The 20,454-nt window shown below is 43.9% G+C and overlaps 1 protein-coding gene across 1 annotated transcript in view; it reads left to right on the forward strand.

Annotated features, from left to right (window-relative positions):
* The window catches only part of LOC144790871 (actin filament-associated protein 1-like 2), a 266,716-nt gene that overhangs the window by 143,233 nt on the left and 103,029 nt on the right, over positions 1-20,454 (forward strand). Inside the window, exons 7-10 of the mRNA XM_078665527.1 lie at positions 4,032-4,208; positions 7,700-7,960; positions 14,410-14,482; positions 16,676-16,893. Of these exons, the coding sequence (XP_078521653.1) occupies positions 4,032-4,208; positions 7,700-7,960; positions 14,410-14,482; positions 16,676-16,893 (729 nt within the window). The remainder of the gene's footprint in view (positions 1-4,031; positions 4,209-7,699; positions 7,961-14,409; positions 14,483-16,675; positions 16,894-20,454) is intronic.

The raw sequence follows: 20,454 nt of genomic DNA on the forward strand, positions 1-20,454 counted from the left end.
CAGGGGTCTCACTAAACCCTCCATGGCCCAAGTGTGGCTCCTTCAGAGCTGCCAGAGACTCAGCAGGCTTCATTATATGCATGGGATCCAGGCATTCCTTTGAGCAGTCAAAGACAAGCAAAACTGGAACAATATTTTACAGTTATTTAGCACTAGTGCAGGTCATACTGGGTGCAAGACAGTAATAGTGAATTTAAGAACATATTGGCACAAGTAAATAATGAAAATGTTAATGCTTTAAGAGTCTGATGTTTAATGTTCATTGGCAGGGTGCTGAGCTGCCTAGTGCCTCGTTCTCTGGAAATCCAAAAAGCATTCCTCGAATGACTAAAACCCGAGCTTTTTATACAATGTTTCACTCTAAAAACATCAGAATTGTCTCCGCAGCCTCCCTCATTAGACGCCAAACCCCAAAATGAGAATTATTATACTTGCATGAGCAATGAGAATTGTAATCCATGGACATTACGCATGCATAAAACATAATCGCAGGCTTTCACGTGATATTGTTTAATGTGAACCATGGTAAACTCTTAATAAGGTCAACTATTCTGTTGTATGTCCAGGCAAGTCATAGTCATCATGAAACAACAGAAAACGTTCAGAATATGATTTCAATAATATATGACCATGTCTTGATACCGGATCAAGGGGGCCAAGATCATAGGACTTTGATCAACAGTGATAATCTATGATATTCACGATGCAGAGTAGCGTGCTACTAGCCGAGAAGCGCTTCAACACCTCATCAGGGGTAGCAGTGCTATATAAATGCAAACCATTCCCTTTTATGTCCTTCCAATTTTCTTTTCAATCCAAATAACAGACTAACATATCCACCATTCAAATTTATTTTATATTTCACTATACTAATTCACCACTAATCCTTTTGGGTTCCGGATTAGCGTGCTACTCACTGAAAAAGCACATTGTCGCCTCATCAGGGGTGGTAAGCACAATATGAGTGCAATTACAAAACTATAAGAAACATCAGTGGTCTTTTCTAGCTTTGGGCCTAGTGGCCTTCGTTGATTCATTCCCTCACTGTATTAACTTGGTGACTACAAAAGTGTCTCTGAGTACCAGCCGAGCGGACTGTACTATCATCCGAAACAGGTGTGTACCTCTGGAAGATCCCATGGACATTTATGAAAACAAGGGAGAGGGGATCTCTAGAGTCAATGTCAAAGCAAGGTCGAGACAAGAGCAGCTTGATACTAAAACCATGGTGCTGAAGAGGGAAACACTTGAAGGCAGAGTTGACTGGTAAGAAGGGCCACTGATCCCAAACAGAAATCTCGACTATTAGATGGTGGAATAATGCACTGTGTGTGACTCTAGAACAGCATGAAGTTTAAAAACGCTTGCTACAGATAAAATAACTTTTCCTTTTAACAGACAACAGTGGTACCCTCTGCAGATATATAAGCCGGATTCCCTTCCGTTTGCCAGAATCCTATCATGTAGTAGGGCAGCCTCATAATGTTAGGTTTATTTTTATTTATTTATAAAGTTTTGTATAGCGCCAACATGACCCAGGTGGGTATCAGAGCGCTTCACAATTAGGGTAGGTAGGATACAATAGTGGGAAAAGAACAATCATTACAAATAAGTGCAAGACGTGAGCATGACCTCGGCACCATTCAGAGCGCTTAACATTCGAGGTCAGACAGATCCAGTAATAGGAGAAGAGCAGGCAATAAATACAATACCAATATGAGCATAGCCTGCCAACACTGTTAATCACCGGATTACAGGCATGTAATAGACAACGACAGGGGCGGCTCTAGGCTCATGGTGGCCCTGGGCAGGGAGCGTAGGTAGGGGGCCACGGAAGAGGGGGTCCCGGTGGGGCGGAGCGCAGAGGCCAGTGAAGGGGGGTTCAGGTTGTTTGGAAGTGAAACAGAGCCGGAGACCGCCAAATCCCTGCCAGGGGTCGCCACTCAAATATGCATCCATCCTCAGAGGATTATTATATTAAGGATATATATTGGCTTGGTGGCCCCTGGGTTTGGTGGCCCTGTGCAGGTGCACAGCTTGCACATGCCTAAGGCCGGCCCTGACAACGATCAGGGAATGGGAGAAGAACATTCCATAAATACAATACAAATATGTGCAATGGCCTGCCACTGTTATCCCCAGGTGTACAACCATGTAATAGTCAGAGCATCAGAAAAGAGAGCAGTAGTTTCTACTTTCTGTCCCATATGTTGTAGTCCATACAAGACAATGCAGACACAGTACAGGGCCAGATGGTTCACAGTCATAAACTGCAAAACACGAGTTTCACATCTGGAATAAATTCTGTGTTTTGTTCTAACCCGCCATCGATCACAATGTGGGTGAACTCTACCACCTAGTGGACATTTCTAGCATAGGTTTTTATTAGGTGCTTTTGGAGGTGTACAGATAGGCAGCGCATTTCAGGAGGAAGTGTGTTCCAGGGGGAGGGTGCTGCTCTTCTGAAGGACTCGGACAGTTTTCAAATCTTTAGATTCAAATATGAGGATTTCTTTTCTTCTAAGATGCCCCCAGATATTTTTGTGGCAGTTTGACAAAGGGGAATGAATTGCTTAAAAAGTAATGCAAGCTAATTTGAGTTTAATTCGAGCCCCAATGAGGTGTCAATGTTTAGTGTTCAATTTGTGGGTGCTGGAGATAATGGGCCTTGTAGGGGACTGTCTTTCTGGCTTTAGGAGGCGCGAGACTGTATTTAGGGACTCTAATGAATATATTGCGTGTCTGTAATCGATGGATGTATGTCATCACAATGCATGCTTTTACTACGCATGCCTTTACAACGCAGGTTTCACAACGCAAGTCGTTACAACGACTTGCGTTGAGGGGCGCTGGATAGTGGAATAGTTTAATTTACTATTCCAACTCCAGTCCCCGTGGATAGTAGGGAAGGTTTTGGATAGTAAATTAAACTATTCCCTATCCTACAGCGCCCTCCAGCGCAAGTCGTTGTAATGACTTGCGTTGTAAATCCTGCGTTGTAATGGTAGTGCGTCATAAAAGTTGCGTTGTGATGGATGTTTCCCGTAATTGATGCAGGAGATAACTGCGGATTGGATAACCAGGCAGAGGTCAGTTGGTGGGAGGAAAGGTTTGAGTTTTTTCGGAAGAGTAGAGATAGTCTGGCGGATCTGGCGGGGTGTTTTATGTGGGAAGTCATAGAAAGCGAGTAGCTCAGCCAAAACGTTGCATATTGTTCTAGAGTGATAGGAAACATCCTAAAAAATGATCCAATAAGCATGAGAGGCATGGGGTTTGGGAGGTTTCTTGTTGATGCCATAGAAGAGTAGCACTACATTCACACCCGACGTCTACCCTCATAATTCTACATTTTCAAGGACTATGTACGATTCTAGACGTAATCACTAGATATCGAAGATGTCCATAGAATGGGGCTGTACCATCGAGAGCAAGATTTAAGACCCTTGTTACAGGTAGGTACTTTGTTCTTATTCAGTGTATGTACATTTATGGCAGATTCAATTTGATGATCCCACCAATTATCACCCACCATCGGTGCTTAATTTGCAAATAGGGCTCTCGTCAGAGGTCACTGCAGCTTGCACCATCCCACACATCTATTAACCCTCAACCTTCTACATGTGTGACAATTTGGACTATTCCAGGCCCCCAAAACCTATAAGAACGGCTTGAGCGGCAGGTAATAGTCATTTGTAATTTATATTAAATTACCTGATGTTGTGTTTTTTTCTAAATTATCAAGACAGCATCAACTTGTGGCGGACTGTCACGAGAACTGGAAAGGACAATTAAGTGCTGGTGCCAAGCACCAGAAACCACCAGCTCAAACTAAGCGGTGCCCACCATGCACAGTGTAGGTCCATCTTAATCACTGAAAAAGATATTACTGTAGAGTGAGGCCCCAGACTTATGTGTGGTCCCCTGATTTTCCAGTAGCTCAGTCTACTTCTGGCTAATGTCCTGAGGTTCTGGCTGCCTCATTTGCAGTACTTCACATGTGACTTTGCTTTCTTTTTTTGTCATTGCTGCAGTGTTACAAATGTGCTAGAGATCTCCAGCCTCTCCTACAGCTGGACCTGCGCGGCTGCCGCGTGGCCTACAAGCCCAAGCACAGCAAGAAGATGCAGCACGAACTGAAGATCTGCAGCAGCTCAGAGACACTGGTGATGGGGTTCCAGAGCCGGCAGCAGGCGGAGGAGTGGAGGAAGGTTTGGAGGTGTTACACACAAGCGCCAGTATGCTCAGTGCAGAGTTACCGCAGGCGCAGCGCGGGCCCACCTAGGACTTTCTTCAGTTAAGAGAGTGCATCTTTAGATGTTCCCATTCCAGAAAGGCATTGCATCTCTAGTGCACCTTTATCTCTGCACCCTCTTGGGACAAACAACAACCACAACTCGAGGGTCACTCTACTCCAGGTAGACTTGTCAATCACCATGACTTGTCCCGCCCCTACCATAGAAAGGTGGTGCCTGTTGAGCTGCTGAACCCAGAGAGCAAGTCTATCTCCAAACAGTTCTTATTACAGACTGAGAGTGTATAGAAACAAAAAGTGCATCACCAAGCCTCTCCACTGTCAACCAGGAAGTGTTAGTTACTGGCAGTGCACCTCCAGCCATTTCCCATCTCAGAGAAGCAGCTCAGGTATGCAGTAGATGCATTAGATAGCCTACACCTTCCAAAAAGTGCTCCCACACCTCGGTCGGTTGCAGCACGCCACCGTCACGCAGCGGGCTGGAAGAACCCGATGATGAAGTATTCCACCCAGGGACCTTTTGGTGGGTGAGGGTTATTTTAAGAAAAGCAAATCTTTTCCCTTAAGGAATACTACTATATCTGGAAGGATATCAGTTTAAGCTTTCTAGTGGATTTCGTTTGATTTTCTATTTGATACAGGAGGCAACGTCCACTATGTACCTCTCGCTCCCTCTTCTTGATTAATGTGGTATTACAGCTAATCATAATGTGTACCTCTATGCCCAGCTGCAGAAACTGTCGAGAGAAACCAAATCTCGATGTCCTAAATATCACGGCTAAAGTTCAGATAGGTCCCCCAACTTCTCTCCTGTTTCCATCAAAGGCCCTATGGTTTGTACCTTGGTGCACGTCTGTCCACATATCCCTTCTTCATCTATCTTAATTCCCCCCTCACCCCAGTCTCTGGATAGTCTCCTAAGAGGGTGGCTTTTCCTAGCACCTCCCATGGTAACGCAAAATACCAGGGCACTGATTCTGAGTTTGTCAGAATCTAGTTTTTCTTCATCACAATAGATACATAATGGTACTGTGGGGTACGTTATTTATCAGGTGCAATAAATAGCAACTATTATGAGTTACCGAGGTGTAACCTGGATTTTGGTGCTTACCACTCCAATATCGGCATCGTACAGAAAATACCATATACTTTTCCCCTGTTCAATTCCAGCTGCTGAAATATAACAAAGGATTGTGTATTTAACGCACCCAGTAATGACCGGATGCAGTAATTACCACCCAACCCCAGCGCAAACAGGGGTTTAAGCATGTCTTAGAAAACACCAACACACTCACAATCAGCCTAGGAGTTATTTCAGCTGCTTTTCAAGCAAAAGTTATTTTTATCAATTTAATTAAAATAACGTATTGTTAGGCAGACCCTATAATAATGTTAGAGTACAAAGACAAGTAGACTACTTTAAGCATGGTAATCATAAGCTGATTAATGGAGGTGAGTGGGCGTGCACTGATGTCTTCTAAATCTATGTGATAATAAAGATTGCAAAAATGATGAAACACCTTTATCAAGAAGCAGTAATAAAAAAACGAATTATTAAGAGTATACAATTATAGAAGGAAAGCCATTAATAACTGGATAGTGTTTCACCAAAGTATTCCATGTGACCTAAAATAAATAAGAGCAAAGCTTAGGTTGTCTGTGATGCAACATGGAACCCCAAGGTGAACACTCCGTCTTATCAAAAGGTGCACAGTTGTATGTCAATGTAGCGAGGTTTTTAATGTTGCGCTATCCAAATATTGTGGCAAGCAAAAATATCAACTAAAACATCAAGCAAGCTAGAATAGATATCTATATATTTACTGTTCTTAACTCCACATCTACGTAACTTCAAAAATATATATTGTGAAGGTAGATATGAATGGCGTTGAGTATGCTTACCTATATATATGCCTTGTCGGTATTTGGGTTTTCGATATTTTTGCTACGATAATGTGGTAGCGCACTATTCTAATACTATAGCAGCCACCCATCTTCAATCCTTTCACCCTCAGTGATCTTCCCCAGCACTCATGAGGCTATGAATGAGCTTCACAAGGTAAGAGGAGTCATGGGGAAGCTGTGCACAGCATGGCCATCCCGCCTTCAACCAGCTCCCCTAATTGAATATTTAAAATAGAATTTACCTCCTGTCTTGCAACCTACTCCTGCATCCTTCTTCGTGCCTTAACCTTGTCCAAATTCACAGAATGTAACTGGTGTAATACATAACTTGAAGTGCAATCCTAACTACAAACATAAATACAATCCTAATCATTACTCTGAATCACCCCCATTTCTTATATCTAACCCAAACCCTTACTATGATCCTAAAAGGTAACATAAAAACACAACCTTAAAGTTTCAAAAAAACAAATCCTAACACAACTCCTAACCTCATCCACCCATTCAGGGCTCAAATCATTAACAACGAGACACAAGTTTTCAAAGTATAACTGAATTTCTTCATTTTTATTCACAGTAACATTTTTACTTTTCTTCATTTCGTTTTCTTTCTAGTAGGGTTTTTTCTTAATGATTTCTTAATTTCCACATCATGTTGTCCCTCCAGTGCTATATCTAAAGGGCATCACTTCACAGCACCAAAGAGCTGCTTTACAGCTAATGTGTACTTACATGTGGATGAGCTGCTTGAACATACAGGCAGACGCGGTGTGCCTCAGTGTGTCACCTGGACCCCGCTGCAGGCACAAGGACATAGTGATCCACAGTCCCACACTCAGTCTACCACAGACACAGTGATGCTCATGCCTGCACTACGCTTTCCCCATGCCTTATGATCCACTAGATACCATTCAGTGCTTAATCTGTTGACAAAAATTACCAGGGCCCTTGTTAGGAGGCCACTACAGTTTACACCACCCATTTCTCCCAATAGCGCTGCCAATGACAGTTCTATCCATTACATTCATATAAGTGTGACAATCCAGACTTTGAATATACATTAAAATTACTAATACATGCCGCCAAGCTATTCGTATAGCTGTGGGAGGCAGGTATTTGTGATTTTAATGTGCATATATAATTATTAAACAACAGTTTATGTGCGCCTCAAAAAATAAGACAAACAGCGCCACCATGTGGCAGGTTGTCATAAGAAAGTCATAAAGTATCCGTGCCTAGCACCGAAACCACTGGGTCAAATTAAGCATTGCTACCCCTTCTCTATTAGCTGTCCCAGCAGTCGCATAAGTCTAGTTTTTCTTTCAGCCACTGAAGCTGCAAGAATAGGTAAAGATGGAGATTGAAGCCCCTGGAAATGCAGGATGGAAATTAAATATAGAAATAAAATGCATAATAGGGTTCATGTTTTTTCGGGAACCTGTGTCTTCAATCCTTTTATTAAACAGACACAATTTCAAAGGCATCAGCTTATGTAGCAAATTTTCAACTCTGTATAACGTTAGTTTGCTTTATCCATGCTAGGTGATTGAGGATGTCAGCAGCTCTCCTCTCTGGAACCCATCTTCAAACAACTCCCCAGCTCTGCCCGGGAGAGACAGGAGTAAAAACTCACCCCAGCCTGGCAAGGAGAGGAACCGGTACTCACCTCGGCCTGGCGCAGAAAGAAGCAGGCATTCTCCGCAGCCCAGTGCAGACAGGACCAAGCCTTCCCCGCAGCCTGTCACAGACAGAAGCCAGCCTGCGCTCCAGTCTACTGCCGACAGCAGCAGGCATTCACCCCAGGTATGTTGGGGACCTCTTGATAGATTCTGATAAATATGCAGAATGTGATTTAAAATCTGAAATTGTATGATAATAGATTGTTTTTCTAACTCTGATAGGTCCATGAAAGAATTATCCTCTAACGCTCTCTGTCTGTTGACATAGGCAGGTGAACATTAATTTTAAGATTATTGTTGTCTAGGAAAACAAACTCACTTCCTTGGCAGTTCTCAACTATGAAACCCCCTGGTCCAGAATAGATATTTGATCACTCTGTATTCCTGTAAATGCTCAGCAGAAGCGAGCACACCCTATCTCTTGGTAGTAGAGGCATAGCATAGGGACAGAAGTTGCTTCACAACATGCAACAGCTGTGTATCATTGCATAACAGTCTAGAGTGACAGGAAGCATACCAGCCCTTCTTATAGCCGCAAGCCTCTTTTCATGAGAGCTTTTACCTTTCCTATGCTGTGTGTATTATTTTCTGAATGGTGTTACATGTGGGGGCTGAGACAGAAAGAGAGAGAGAGTGGAGAGAGAGAGGTCAGCACATTGTGTGCTGAGTGAATGGTGTCTAGCAGGGGCATTCAACATGATTCTGAATTAAATGGCTGTTTCACTTCAGGTGGCCTTCATCCTTTGTGGACATGAATACCTGCATGTACTTTGTTCCCTGGAACCCAACAGTGCAGCTGCTTGGTAGGCAAGGCGTTAAAATGTATGCTTGCTGGGCAAATATCTTTTTATGTCGATTGCACCTGAGTCTTGCCCTACTCCACTTCATTTATTGTGATTGGTTTATCCTAAAAACCAAGGGACATGGCAGATGCTGTCTGTGTCAATCAACAAGTTGCCTTGACTGGTTATAATCAGTCCTATCTTACAGAAACCATATGAAAGAGATGGGAAACCCAGAAAAAATGCATCCTTAAAGGGGAGTGTTCGAATTTAAGTGAAGTTCTCCATTTCATTGACCCTGGCTTCCTGTCAGTTTTGGGACAAAGATACTGAATTGTTTATGTTTTGATCCTGTCTAGATTGACATTGTGGTCTAAAACTAAAGGAATGGTTTGAGGGCCAGAGTAATTACCAGTGGCTGAGATTAATTCAAGCAATTAATTCACTCATATTTCAGGGAAGACAAACCCCGTAGGTATGATAGAGGTCTGCGACTTAAATGCGGGAAAAACGGGTACAGACCATATAGTACCAGTACCAAATATCCACCCATCGCTTTTTTGTATTTTCCTTAGTTGGACAAAGGTGCTCAGCATAGGTTTAATAAGGCCTGTTTTTCATGCTCTTTACATAAATTCAACCTGCCACTTGTTTGCATCCAGGGAGCTTGATAATCTGCAAAACCACTGGAGATGCTCCACATTTGTACTCTGATGTTTGTTCATCTCTGCTGACAGAGGTCACCAAAAAGTGAATCCCCAGCCTAAGTGAGGATGGCTACTTCCCCATTATCCTAAAATAAGGGGAGACTAGTGGTTGTAGAAGTTGCGTGATTGCACTATTTGCGCACTTTCCTCTTATGTATTAACTATATGTTTGACTTTGTATATTTTGAAGACATTATTGTCTGAATGTTTTGTCAGTTTATTATTGTACCTTATGATGAATTAGCATTCTGTATTTTCAAGATAATGTCACTGAACTAAAATAAAGTAGGAAGATGATGGGTGAGTGTGTGTTTTGGGATGGTAACTGTGTGGATGGTGGTCTCCCTCTAGGCTACCATTTGTCCATGATGTGCATGACAGCCTTCATCCCTGTGCTCAGGGCCCACAAACTAGTCTTACCGTTGTTGGGTAGGAGGATGTTGCCCTTTCCTGTGTCCCCGAATTGCTGGCTGCCATCCAGCTACAACAGCCCAGTCATCAGCTCTCTCAGGGACTAATCCACATCCCCACCTGAACCAGTCCAAACTGGTCTGACCTTAAACTCTCTGGAGTGCCGGCTTTAGAGCTGTTGGCGCCCAATGCAACAATCATTTTTGGCAACCATGACCACCTCCTCGGATTCCCTCATGACCACCAGGCAAAAGTGCCCCTCATCTCTCTATAGCCCCTCTCTCACATACATTTCATTTGTTATAATGCACTGGTAAAGGCTGGCTTTACTAATAAGAAGGGATATTTAGCCAAACAAACCCTTTCCAGCAACATTAGCAATAGATAATGAAAGACTGGGAAAATAAACAGAACACCCTAACCTATTTTATGCAGTTTGCTTGCAACTCTTTGATACAGTTCCTAACAGTCACTGTTCTATATTAGGATTGTATCTTATGAACTGCAGTAACAAAAGGATCTCTGTGACATAAGCAGCAATCCCCTCATCTAGCCACATTAAAATACAGATCTGTGTTCCGCACAGTACATGTTCTTTTCAGTAGGCATATTTTCAGCAGGCATATTTAACCCTCTGCGCTACTTTATGGCGAGTGAAAACCAGCACTAGACAAAACTCTGATCTCTCTCCCTCTAGAAAGAATGTACCTTTCCTACAAAAACGAAATAATTAAGCATATTCCATGGAAAATGGTTCTGATTTGCATATTTATTTGTGCATGATTACTCCGGTGTCGGGAATAACAAAAATGATACATAGATGCTCACTAAAACACAACTATGAAAAGGTGCAAATGCTGTACAACAGATTGACGTAAGATTGAAATCAATAAATAGTTTTTTTTCAAAATCCTGCAAAAATCCTGGCATGTCTTTCCACTGGATGGACAAGGCATCACTATAAGTAAACGTAAAATACCCCATTGTGAAGACAAGTGTACAATATCCTTAAAAAAGGCAGTCGGAACATAAAAACAAAGAATGAAGCTGGCCAAGCGTATTTTCTGTGCACTTGGGCATACTTCGGGGTGGCGTTGGCATTAAAAGTGAATGTAACACCCTTATGTTGTACTCCTGAATTGTCCAGAAATGGACTTCAGAACTATCTATTAGGAATCACAGAGAGAACTGAAATTGTGCCGGTAGTGTGGAAGGTCTTGATGAGTGACACCCCCAGGAAAGGGAGGACTTGAAGCTTTGATCCATCTTTCTTAAAAGGTTAGGTGCACGTAGAAGAGTTGGTAAATTGAATAAAGGATTATTTGACCCACAATCAGACAGATCACACCCAATACAAGTCATTTGGGATGCCTTCAAAACTGTAATAAGAGAAAAATCTATTTCCATGAAGGCAGCTCAACATCAAAACTGGTCCCTAATAAAAGATAAACTAGAGGAAGAACTTAATATAGGAGAACAACAATACAGAGATAATAGAACTTTAAACATCTTGAGAGAAATAACGAAACTGAGAGGACAGATAGATCTTCTCTTAATGAAGTATACAGAAAGGTCCCTAATATACTTTAAGCAACACTTTTGCAAGAAAGCTGCAAAGGTGTTCAAATTACTAGCATGCTGAATTGACACAAGCCACAGATTATACTAGAATCCCCAACATCAGGAAAAGTGATAACAGATAAACATGTAATGAAAAAGAAAAGAGAGAGGTATTCATTTCTTATTATCAGAAATTATATATGAGTGAAAATTCTGACCTGGTGGATATATCAGAACTCCAGAGAGCCACAGATCTTCCAACTATTCCCCAGTAAACAAGAAAGGATATAGAGAAAGAAATCTTCATGGGAGCGTTTGATGGGTAATTGCACATGAGTACCGAGAGGGTCACTCCTATTCATTTAGTGGCTGAGACAGAATTCTAAATTAAAAATGATATCCTCACCAGATGCTCATATCTGTTTAAGATCCCAATGCAAGACTTGAGGGGCATACAAAAAGCCTGTGATATGTTTGTGTTGAATAACTGCACACCAAGACTTTCTAGATTCCTACAAATAACTTGGTATGCCAAACATAAGTAGGTACTTCTACACCTCCCAGATGAGGGTGGTGTTTTGAATGGTCACTGTGACAAAAAGAAAAACACTGGAAACACATGCAAATGGTGCTGTTAGGAAAGGCACCGTGAGGCGTAATAGGGCTGGATAGACCACACAGACCTAACGTGGCATACATCTCAGACATAATTGCGAATTAAAGGAGATATGGGCACCCTAACTAGAAATAAAAGTATCCCCTCGTTCCATCCCCATTTACACCCATAAATAATAACCCTGATTTTACACTAGTGTCTTGGGGTACCAAATGAGCAAAGTGGTGACAATGAAATTGTAAAGTAATGAGAGATCTGTTCATGAATCATGAAAGTAAGGCCCTAATTATAAATTGGTGGTCTGTATACTCCATTGCAAAGGCAATGGAGTATACACAATGCCAATATGACCGTCCGCCTGTCCGATTTAAATATGGGCAGACCTTTGGTTTGGCAACTGTGAAGACTTCTCTGTATCCACTGTGACCAAACTTTTTCAACAGCTCTGTGGAGTAAGAGCCTTCGGAGAAATGACTACAAGTTCGCCTGCCCAATTTAGATGGGTTGATATGTAGTTGTAGCGTGGGTAAAGGACTGGCACAAACACCAAATAGGGGCAAAGAGGATTTTATTGCCTTTAACACAGTTTCTTGTCTTAACCTCAGACTTTCTGAAGAATATTTTGAGACTTCTTTTCTCTGGTAAGGACTTCGTGCTTTCTTGGACTCCCGTCTCACTTGCTCCCTTCTGGGCTTGCAAGATCTTCTCATAAACTCAGGATCCATAAATCAGGGAACACAAAACAAAAGGAATACTACCATCAGTTTCCTTGTTCGCAATTTTTAAAGTGATTGGGATGGGTAGTGAGGGAACACCCGAACACACGTGTTGCACTCGTGACCACTCTATAATGAGGAAGCTGTGTTGTGCAAAAAAAAACGTGTAGGTGCCCGAGACGTAAAACAAAGAACTGACAACGGTGAGCCAGCGGCTACAGGAATTACAGCGGTGCTCTATCCCGCCTCCCCACCAGCTCGTGAAGCGCTTCCATACCTGCTCGAGCCACGCTCCTCCAGGAGCGTGGCTGGGCGGCTCGTGGTTTCGTGGCCTCCTGGCTCCTCTGGACGGCTTCGGTTCCAACTCTCCGCGTCCCTTTCTCCGTCCTCCGGTTGCGCTTCCCCGAACAACACCGCTGGCTCGTCCTCCGTCACGCTTCTCCCTTCGGGTTTCGGCACCACTCTCTTCTGGGATTACCTCGGGGTTAAGGATCCGTAGTTGGTGACATCACGGGGCGGAGTCACGTCCACCTGACTTCCCCATTCGTAGTTGCTCGATCCGGACGAGTCGTCGTCACAGGCTGGATTTCTGGGTGTTGCAGTCCATACTTCCTGTTGGGGAGAAACAGAAGCCACTGAGGGAGGTTTGGCAATCCACCAGTCTACGTTACCGGAGTCATTAGGTAAGTACGGCATGTTACAGTAGTCATTATTTTTTTCTTTTTCTTACCTGGCAGCAAGGAAAAGTAAAATCATTATAATGATTCCCCCCACCATGGGAGAAGCCCCCCATGGCGAGGAGAGCATTAGTTTTTTTTTTCAAAACAATAATCCAGTTAAGAGATTTTCTTTTTAAAATAAAAAAAGAATACTCTTTGCTACAGGGCTGCATCCTTCAGATGCAGCCCTGTAGCAAACAGTAAAATGCATTGACAGGAACTGCTGTGACGGCGGTTCCTGCCAGTGCCTTTATAAATAACCCCTTTGTTGGTGGTCATTTATAAATTAGGTGGTTGCCCTGTCCACCATGGGGATGGAATAATTCACTCCATCCCCATGGCAGACCCATGGACCGTCCCCCTAAAAATAAATCAGCTTCTAAGTCTTTTGAGTCAGAAAGACTAAAATAATTCCACATTATTGAGCTCTCCACCCTAGTAATAAAGGAGTGGGGCGCAGAGAGTTGATCCCACTTGAGAAACTGTTCCCCAGTTATGAATCTTCCAAAGGTCTGATATCCATGATCTAGCAGGTATTAAGGTCTTCTCTAATACCCACGAAGTGGCCATTTCTTAAAAGGTGGGAGTGTGATACAGGAAGCAAAAGAGATAAAAAGAATGGGAGAAATTGTGGAAAGATAGTCCAAAACTGGTTTGCAGTGTGCAAGGAAGGGAAACATGGTATAAGATTAGGTATAACTGATATATGACCCCAGAAAATCAGACAGTACCAGCTAAATACGTTCAACGCAGGACGCTCCAGAATCAGATGATATGTGCAGGTGGCCGCTGTTAACAGGAATATTCTATTCCTTGAACTTTGACTTTTACTGTGTGATTGGGTAGAGAGGGACAGGGGAGGTGGAAAATAAGTTTACTTTAAGAGAGTAAAAATTACATAAATGCTAGAGATTTATGGAAAACCAGTATGTTACACTTTGCAAGTTGTTCCCAGTCTGGGGAGGGTGGTTTCTACTTTTGGGGCGTGATCTATGTGCTTTTAGGGTTCATTATACCCTTATAGGTGACACGCAGTTGAAAAGCTTTTATCTCCTCTTGCAGGTGAAAAGTGCTGCACAACGCTCCGAACCAAACCATAACCTGAGCCCGACTCCTGTAACCACGCAAGAGCCAGGTGAGATATCTAAGATGCTGACAAGGACATGAGTGGCAGACAGGTGGAGAGTGACTGAGAGAAAGCATCTGCATTCAAGCGAGATACCGGCTAGCAGTATGTTGTTCCCATGGTTAACTATTTCTCCATTTTGAGGATTGATTGAAAATGAGCAATGTGTTTGGCGGTAGCTGAGGGCTACACAGTGGTGCTCAGTAGAGGGATGTATGTTTCCATATCTTTCCCCAGTTCAAATGGTTGGGTTACATTTTGGGCAGTAGCCTTATTTCATAGTACTTGAATGCAGGAGAAGGTTGTGTGGACACCAAATTTAGTTCCTCCATCGGGAATTTACAACAGAGTGTTAGTAGTATTGCAAAAGTCAGCAATTAAGAGTGGCAGTCTCATGTCTGAAATTACACTTAGGCTCATAATCAAAGGGGAATGAATCACTAGCGTCAAAGAACCTAAGTCTCACAGAAGTTGTATCGGAGACCTTCAACTACACTTTCCCAGTATGCGGTATGTCTTTTTTCTCCGCTCGTGTGGTCAGGTGAATAGTGTCAGTCATCATCGGGTTATAATCACTTGAGGGTTCGGTTCTCCAAGTGACTAGCCAACCTCCACTAGGAGGGAGACTGTCTAGCGGTTCGCAGTCGTGAAGCGTGACTAGTGATTAAGAATATCTCCTATCCTGTATCCTGTATAGAGAAGCGTTAATAGGTCAGGATAGGGACATGATTAAAAGAAAAGGTGGTGCGTAAGTGGGTTGATATTGGTCCACTGCACCTTGTGGGGGTTGACATGTTTCAGCCTAAGGGTGGCTCATACAAGTCAGGTGGCCTTCTTCATGACCGTGATGTGAAAGGTGGGCTTCAATATTCAGATCACCTTTGTTTCAGAGAGTACATTCATTTACCCTTCTATGTGTTGAGCACACTGGTGTCCGAGAATGGCCTCTTCAGTTCCCTAACACTCTCTGTGTTGCAGCGGTCCTTTACTTGGTTCTAGTGAGGCTGGATGCAAGGCCCTCTTAACTCCTGGGCAACTCATTTATTTGAGATGACCTTCCTTCTGCTTGGACTGTTGTTTTACTTCCATTCAGATGTTTATGCTGTTCACACCAGTTAATTAGGCTTCTCTGCTTCCAGGACAAATCACATCAGTGGGACTTTGGCAGATCCTTTGCTTGTTACCAGCCTCAAGGGGAACAGCAGCACACAGGGCAACAACTGTTTGTTGTGGTAAAACAAGAAGTTCGCAAAGAAGTCCAGACAAAGGGTGGTTTACTGACTCACATAACTTAGTATTTATCCCACTCAGGAGCCTTGGCGGAAAGCCAGTAGAAGGCTTTTTTGCTTTGAAAAAAATGTAACTTCGGATAATCCCAGACAGATGCATCTCAGTGTGGTTTTATCCTGGATATTTGAGAGCAGGGAAGTAGATCGTCATTAAAGTGTCAGTTTGTGTACCCTAGGGAGAAGTCAGAGGGACCCTTAGATTATGTATGTCTTTTGCTTGGAGGCAACAAACCCAACAGTGGGCGAGGGAGAGGATGGGCACTGTGGCAGGGCTGAGTGGTGGGCCTGGGAGCGAAGGTATTTATCCTTCTTAGAACACCGCTTCACTCCTGGTATCGCAGTCACAGTACACCGATGTAACATTCTTCACACACATGGCACACAATTGTCACACTGTCGGGAAGTAAGGATTACAGTTATTGGAAACTGAACAGACCAGAAATGACCAATCACCCAATCCCCACAAGAGGACAGGTAAGAGGTCCAAGCCCATGAACTTAAAATGAGCTGATATTGAAAATCAACATCCCCATAGTTTGATATTAGAGGGCAGTATTTACCCTCAACTATGGATGATGGTGGAGTTTGTGTGCATTTTCTGGAAACCAAAGTACGCTGAAAACTGTCAAATCATAAAGCACTTCCATTGAACTTACTGATTGATGACTCCACCGTTACAGACAATCAGGAAAGGAAAATGTCAAAAATAAAATGCTGCACAACTTTCCTTGCCCTACAATCAAGCTGTAGTTAGTTTAGTGTTAGTTCTTTAATCTGAGCTTTGGTGATAGGATTGTTTATACTAGCAAAAGACTCCTGCTGGTTGTGGTAGAACGCGGAGCATCACACTGTCTGGTTCCTCTCCTGCTTCTCCTAGAAGTCTCACAACCTTTTGTATCCTCTTTCCTCCCAGGTTACTTGAACATGCTCCTCGGTAATCAGTGGCAGAGTTTCTGGTGCTTAGTGGAGAGGGGTGTCCTTCGGATGTTTAGGGATTCTGGATGCACAGGCCACCCAGCGCACTTTGTGGTCCTTCCAGGAAGTGACATCACCCCCAGTAGAGGCCCTGATCTGGGACTGAGGTACGGCATCAGTATCAGCAAACATGGCAAGGACGTCGCAGTTCTTGAGGTGAGAACTATACTCTGCTTGTTCATTGAGAGACTCAGTTAATCATGCCTTGTTCCTCTTTGCTCCTTCAAGTTTGTACTCCCCGTACTCCCCTGGATCTGTCCTTTTTGTGGCTCTGCCCTGGGCCTCCTAGTAGATATATTGTCACAAACACCCTGCAAGTCATAAAAGGAGGGTGGGTAAGAATGCATAAGCTCTCTGTAATCATTTAATGGGAATTGATCAATAGCAGTGGATGATATGTATAAAATGTACTAATACAATAAGTTGTGATTTAAAAATAGAAGGAACAAAAATCCCTTGTGTATATTAAGAAAGCCATTTTAGCCACCCAAGCTTTGACCGCCTGAAGTAACCTGTCTCAATGCAGAGGAGGTTGTATTCCCTTCTGCACAAGGATAGAGTTAGTGGGTGTAGACTCAAAGTATCGAATTACAGTCAAGGAACACCAGAAAATGCAAGCATTGGAAAAATCAGTAGGTCTGGGTTTAATTCAGTGGCGCAGCGGCCAGAGCGGCTGACTCCGGGGCACGGGCTCACGGTTCAATCCCCGGTGCCAACAACAGCTCAGCACCATGTGACTCTGGGCAATAGCTCACCTAATCTCCCCGACGGCCACCAGCACCTTGAAACCTTAAGGGGTGAGATGTTCGCACTTTACAAATATGGAATATTATTATTATAATATGCTAACATATTATTTGTTGCAAAAACACCAATTGATAGACGGAATGTTGCACAATGGCAGAAACCGGTCCTAGGATGCTTGATTCCGGTCCAGGGAAGACATGGATTGGCAGTTCGGGCTGGACTGTTCCCATGAGGCCCAGGGTCAAGGCTGATTTGATATGGCCATGTCTGAACTGGGGTGGCTTGGTGAGAAAAATAACGATGGATTAAACCCAGATCTGTGACTGGGGCTGAATGTTTTGCCATTGTGCAACATTCCGTCCATCATCTTGTGTGTTTTGCTGTTCACCCTATGTGGGAAGGGTATGCCCAGACGTGGGTCCCGTGCTCACTATGCCACTGGAGTCAAGCTATCCTGGCTGAAGACGGCTGATAGCCAGAAACCGGTCCTAGGATGCTTGATGCCGATCCAGGGAAGACATGGCTTGGCAGTTCGGGCTGGACTGTTCCCATGAGGCACTGGGTCAAGGCTCATTTGCATATGGCCATGTTTGAACTGGGGTGGCTTGGTGAGCAAAATAATGATGGATTAAACCCAGATCTGTGACTGGGGGTGAATGTTTTGCCATTGTGCAACATTCCGTCCATCATCTTGTGTGTTTTAACATATTATTTGTTAGCACATTAGAGTGAGACACACAGGAAGGAGTCAGTAGGAATGGACGCAGACAGCAATAGTTGTAAAGAAGTCCCATGTACAGTTCATTGCAAGCTGCTGAGTGGAGGGTGTAGCTTTCACCCAATCAGTGGCATTAAGTGAAAGATGAATAGGCTCAGTCAAGCTTGTTTGACAAAGTCACAATCTATTGGCTGAAAGAGTTTACCACGGAAAGCTGATAGTTGAAAGAAAGAAACAAGCACAAAGCCCACACTGTGCATACTGTTATTCAAAAAACAGACCTAAACACAAAGAATGCATGCACTCCAGATGTCAAAGGTGAAAGAGGATGGCATGATCAAAAGAGAGATATAAATAGAGAGTGTGAATGTGTATGTGAGGGAGAGAGAGTGTGTGTGAGTGAAAGAGACAGAGACAAGTATCATCTGATCAAGGAGAGGCATAATTTATTGGATAGTTTGTGATGCCCTCTGTCCTAAAGTGGGCACTCAGTCAGTGGACTCTCTCTTCAGGAATGTGCACTCATTCACTGAGAATATGCACCCTGTTCAAGAATGTCACCATCTGGGTAAGAATGGACGGCTTCTAGAACCATCCCCTGGGTGGTAATGGATGCGCTCAAGAAGAATGGACAACCTCTGGCTGGAAATGGCACACAAAACAAGCAAGGGAACCAGTGATAGAGAATAGACAACATCTTGCTGATAACAGGCAATCCATGGCCGAAGGAAAGAGGGCACCTTTTCTTAATCACACATCTGGCTAAAAAAAAGACAACAAGATCAACGTGATTAGGTAAGTACTGCTCAAGTTGGCGATTCTCAGAAACACAGAAAATACAGCTGATAGATTTGAGGCATGAGTCTCGAACGCGGTAATGTTATCCTATGGGAGAAACATACACTGCATAGGGGTACTTGCAGTCAAGGTACAGGGATGTCCTTCTGGACTTAAGGTAAGTTGAGGCAAAGATGCTTTGAACCACCAGCAATTTGGTCTACCTGCCCTGGTGTGTCTGGGTGCAGAGGTGCTGGTCTCAAGGATAGCCTTGAATGCTGCTGCTGAAGTCTATGGAGAACCTGTGACAAGAAAAATGCTGCAAGTGGGCTCTTGGGGACAAGTCCATCTGAACCCAAAGGGGGGCTCGGTTCATGAGGTCTCTGGGGCAAGAGGGCACTGTCTGTAGGCTCGGACTCATGCTGTGGGGCTCGTGTGTAGAGGTGTTTTGGCAGGCAGATTGCTAACTTTGGAGGCTCTCACTTTTTTAGCTCGACCTGGAGATGGAGATAAAACAGGGCAGCAGGGCCACTCTCTATGATGGTCTCTCTGAAGCTGACATCCCACGTCGGTAGGTCAGTCTTGGTGGTGTTGGTGTCCGGGCTGGACACTGAACAAGCCTTGATTGCTGTACCCCAGGGATTGGCGCAGGGCAGCTTCTGGGGGTCCTTGTATCTCCAAACTTGGTGGGGAGATGGATCTGACCTCTTGAAGCATGGTGACCTCCTCCTGGGTGGCTGCTGCATCGGTGGACACAGTGGTCAGCAGATCGGTGAACCGAACATTGCGGTCAGTGCCTGCAGGCTGCCGGGAAGTGGCTCCTCCACTTCAAGGGAGACGCTAGGTGGTTTGCAAACTCCTGGCAGCCCTCTAAACTTTGGTAGGTTGCACAGCTGCAGTATGAGTCAGGACTTTCCAATTGATGGTACAGAAGCAGACAGGCAGGGTTTGGTGCCAGGCCCACAGCAAGTCCACAGTTATTGCATTCTTCAGCTCTTATTTGTCCTTCTTCTTGTTGAGCCAGGGGAATCTGAGTTCCTGGTTTCAGGGGGCGACCTAAATACTGAATTAAGGGGAGTGGTCATAGCACTGTCCCAGAGTTCCTAATTCCACCAAAATAAAGATGGTGGGACCTTTCTTTCATGGAACACAACAGGCAGCCCACCTTTAGGGTGTGCCTAGCATGTTGGGGCAAAACTCCCACTTGGATTGCTAATTACCCAGAGGAAGCCGGGCTCGCATATCAAAAGGCAGCAGAGGCTTTGAAGTCTCTACCCTTCGCATGCAGAGTCACTAGCCATCCTGCTGGCGGAGGTGTGAACACCTTGCCAGAGCAGGCATTGTTTCTGACCTCTGAGAGAACTGGCTCTCACCTGCAGGCGGTCAGAAACTCATATGTGGTTGCAGTCTAATAGATACCAGTCAGTCATCACACTAGGCAGTGGTAAGTTTTCTTTTGGCATCTCTAAGGTGCC

This window comes from Lissotriton helveticus, chromosome 11 (assembly GCF_964261635.1).
Source record: "Lissotriton helveticus chromosome 11, aLisHel1.1, whole genome shotgun sequence".
NCBI lineage: Eukaryota > Metazoa > Chordata > Amphibia > Caudata > Salamandridae > Lissotriton > Lissotriton helveticus.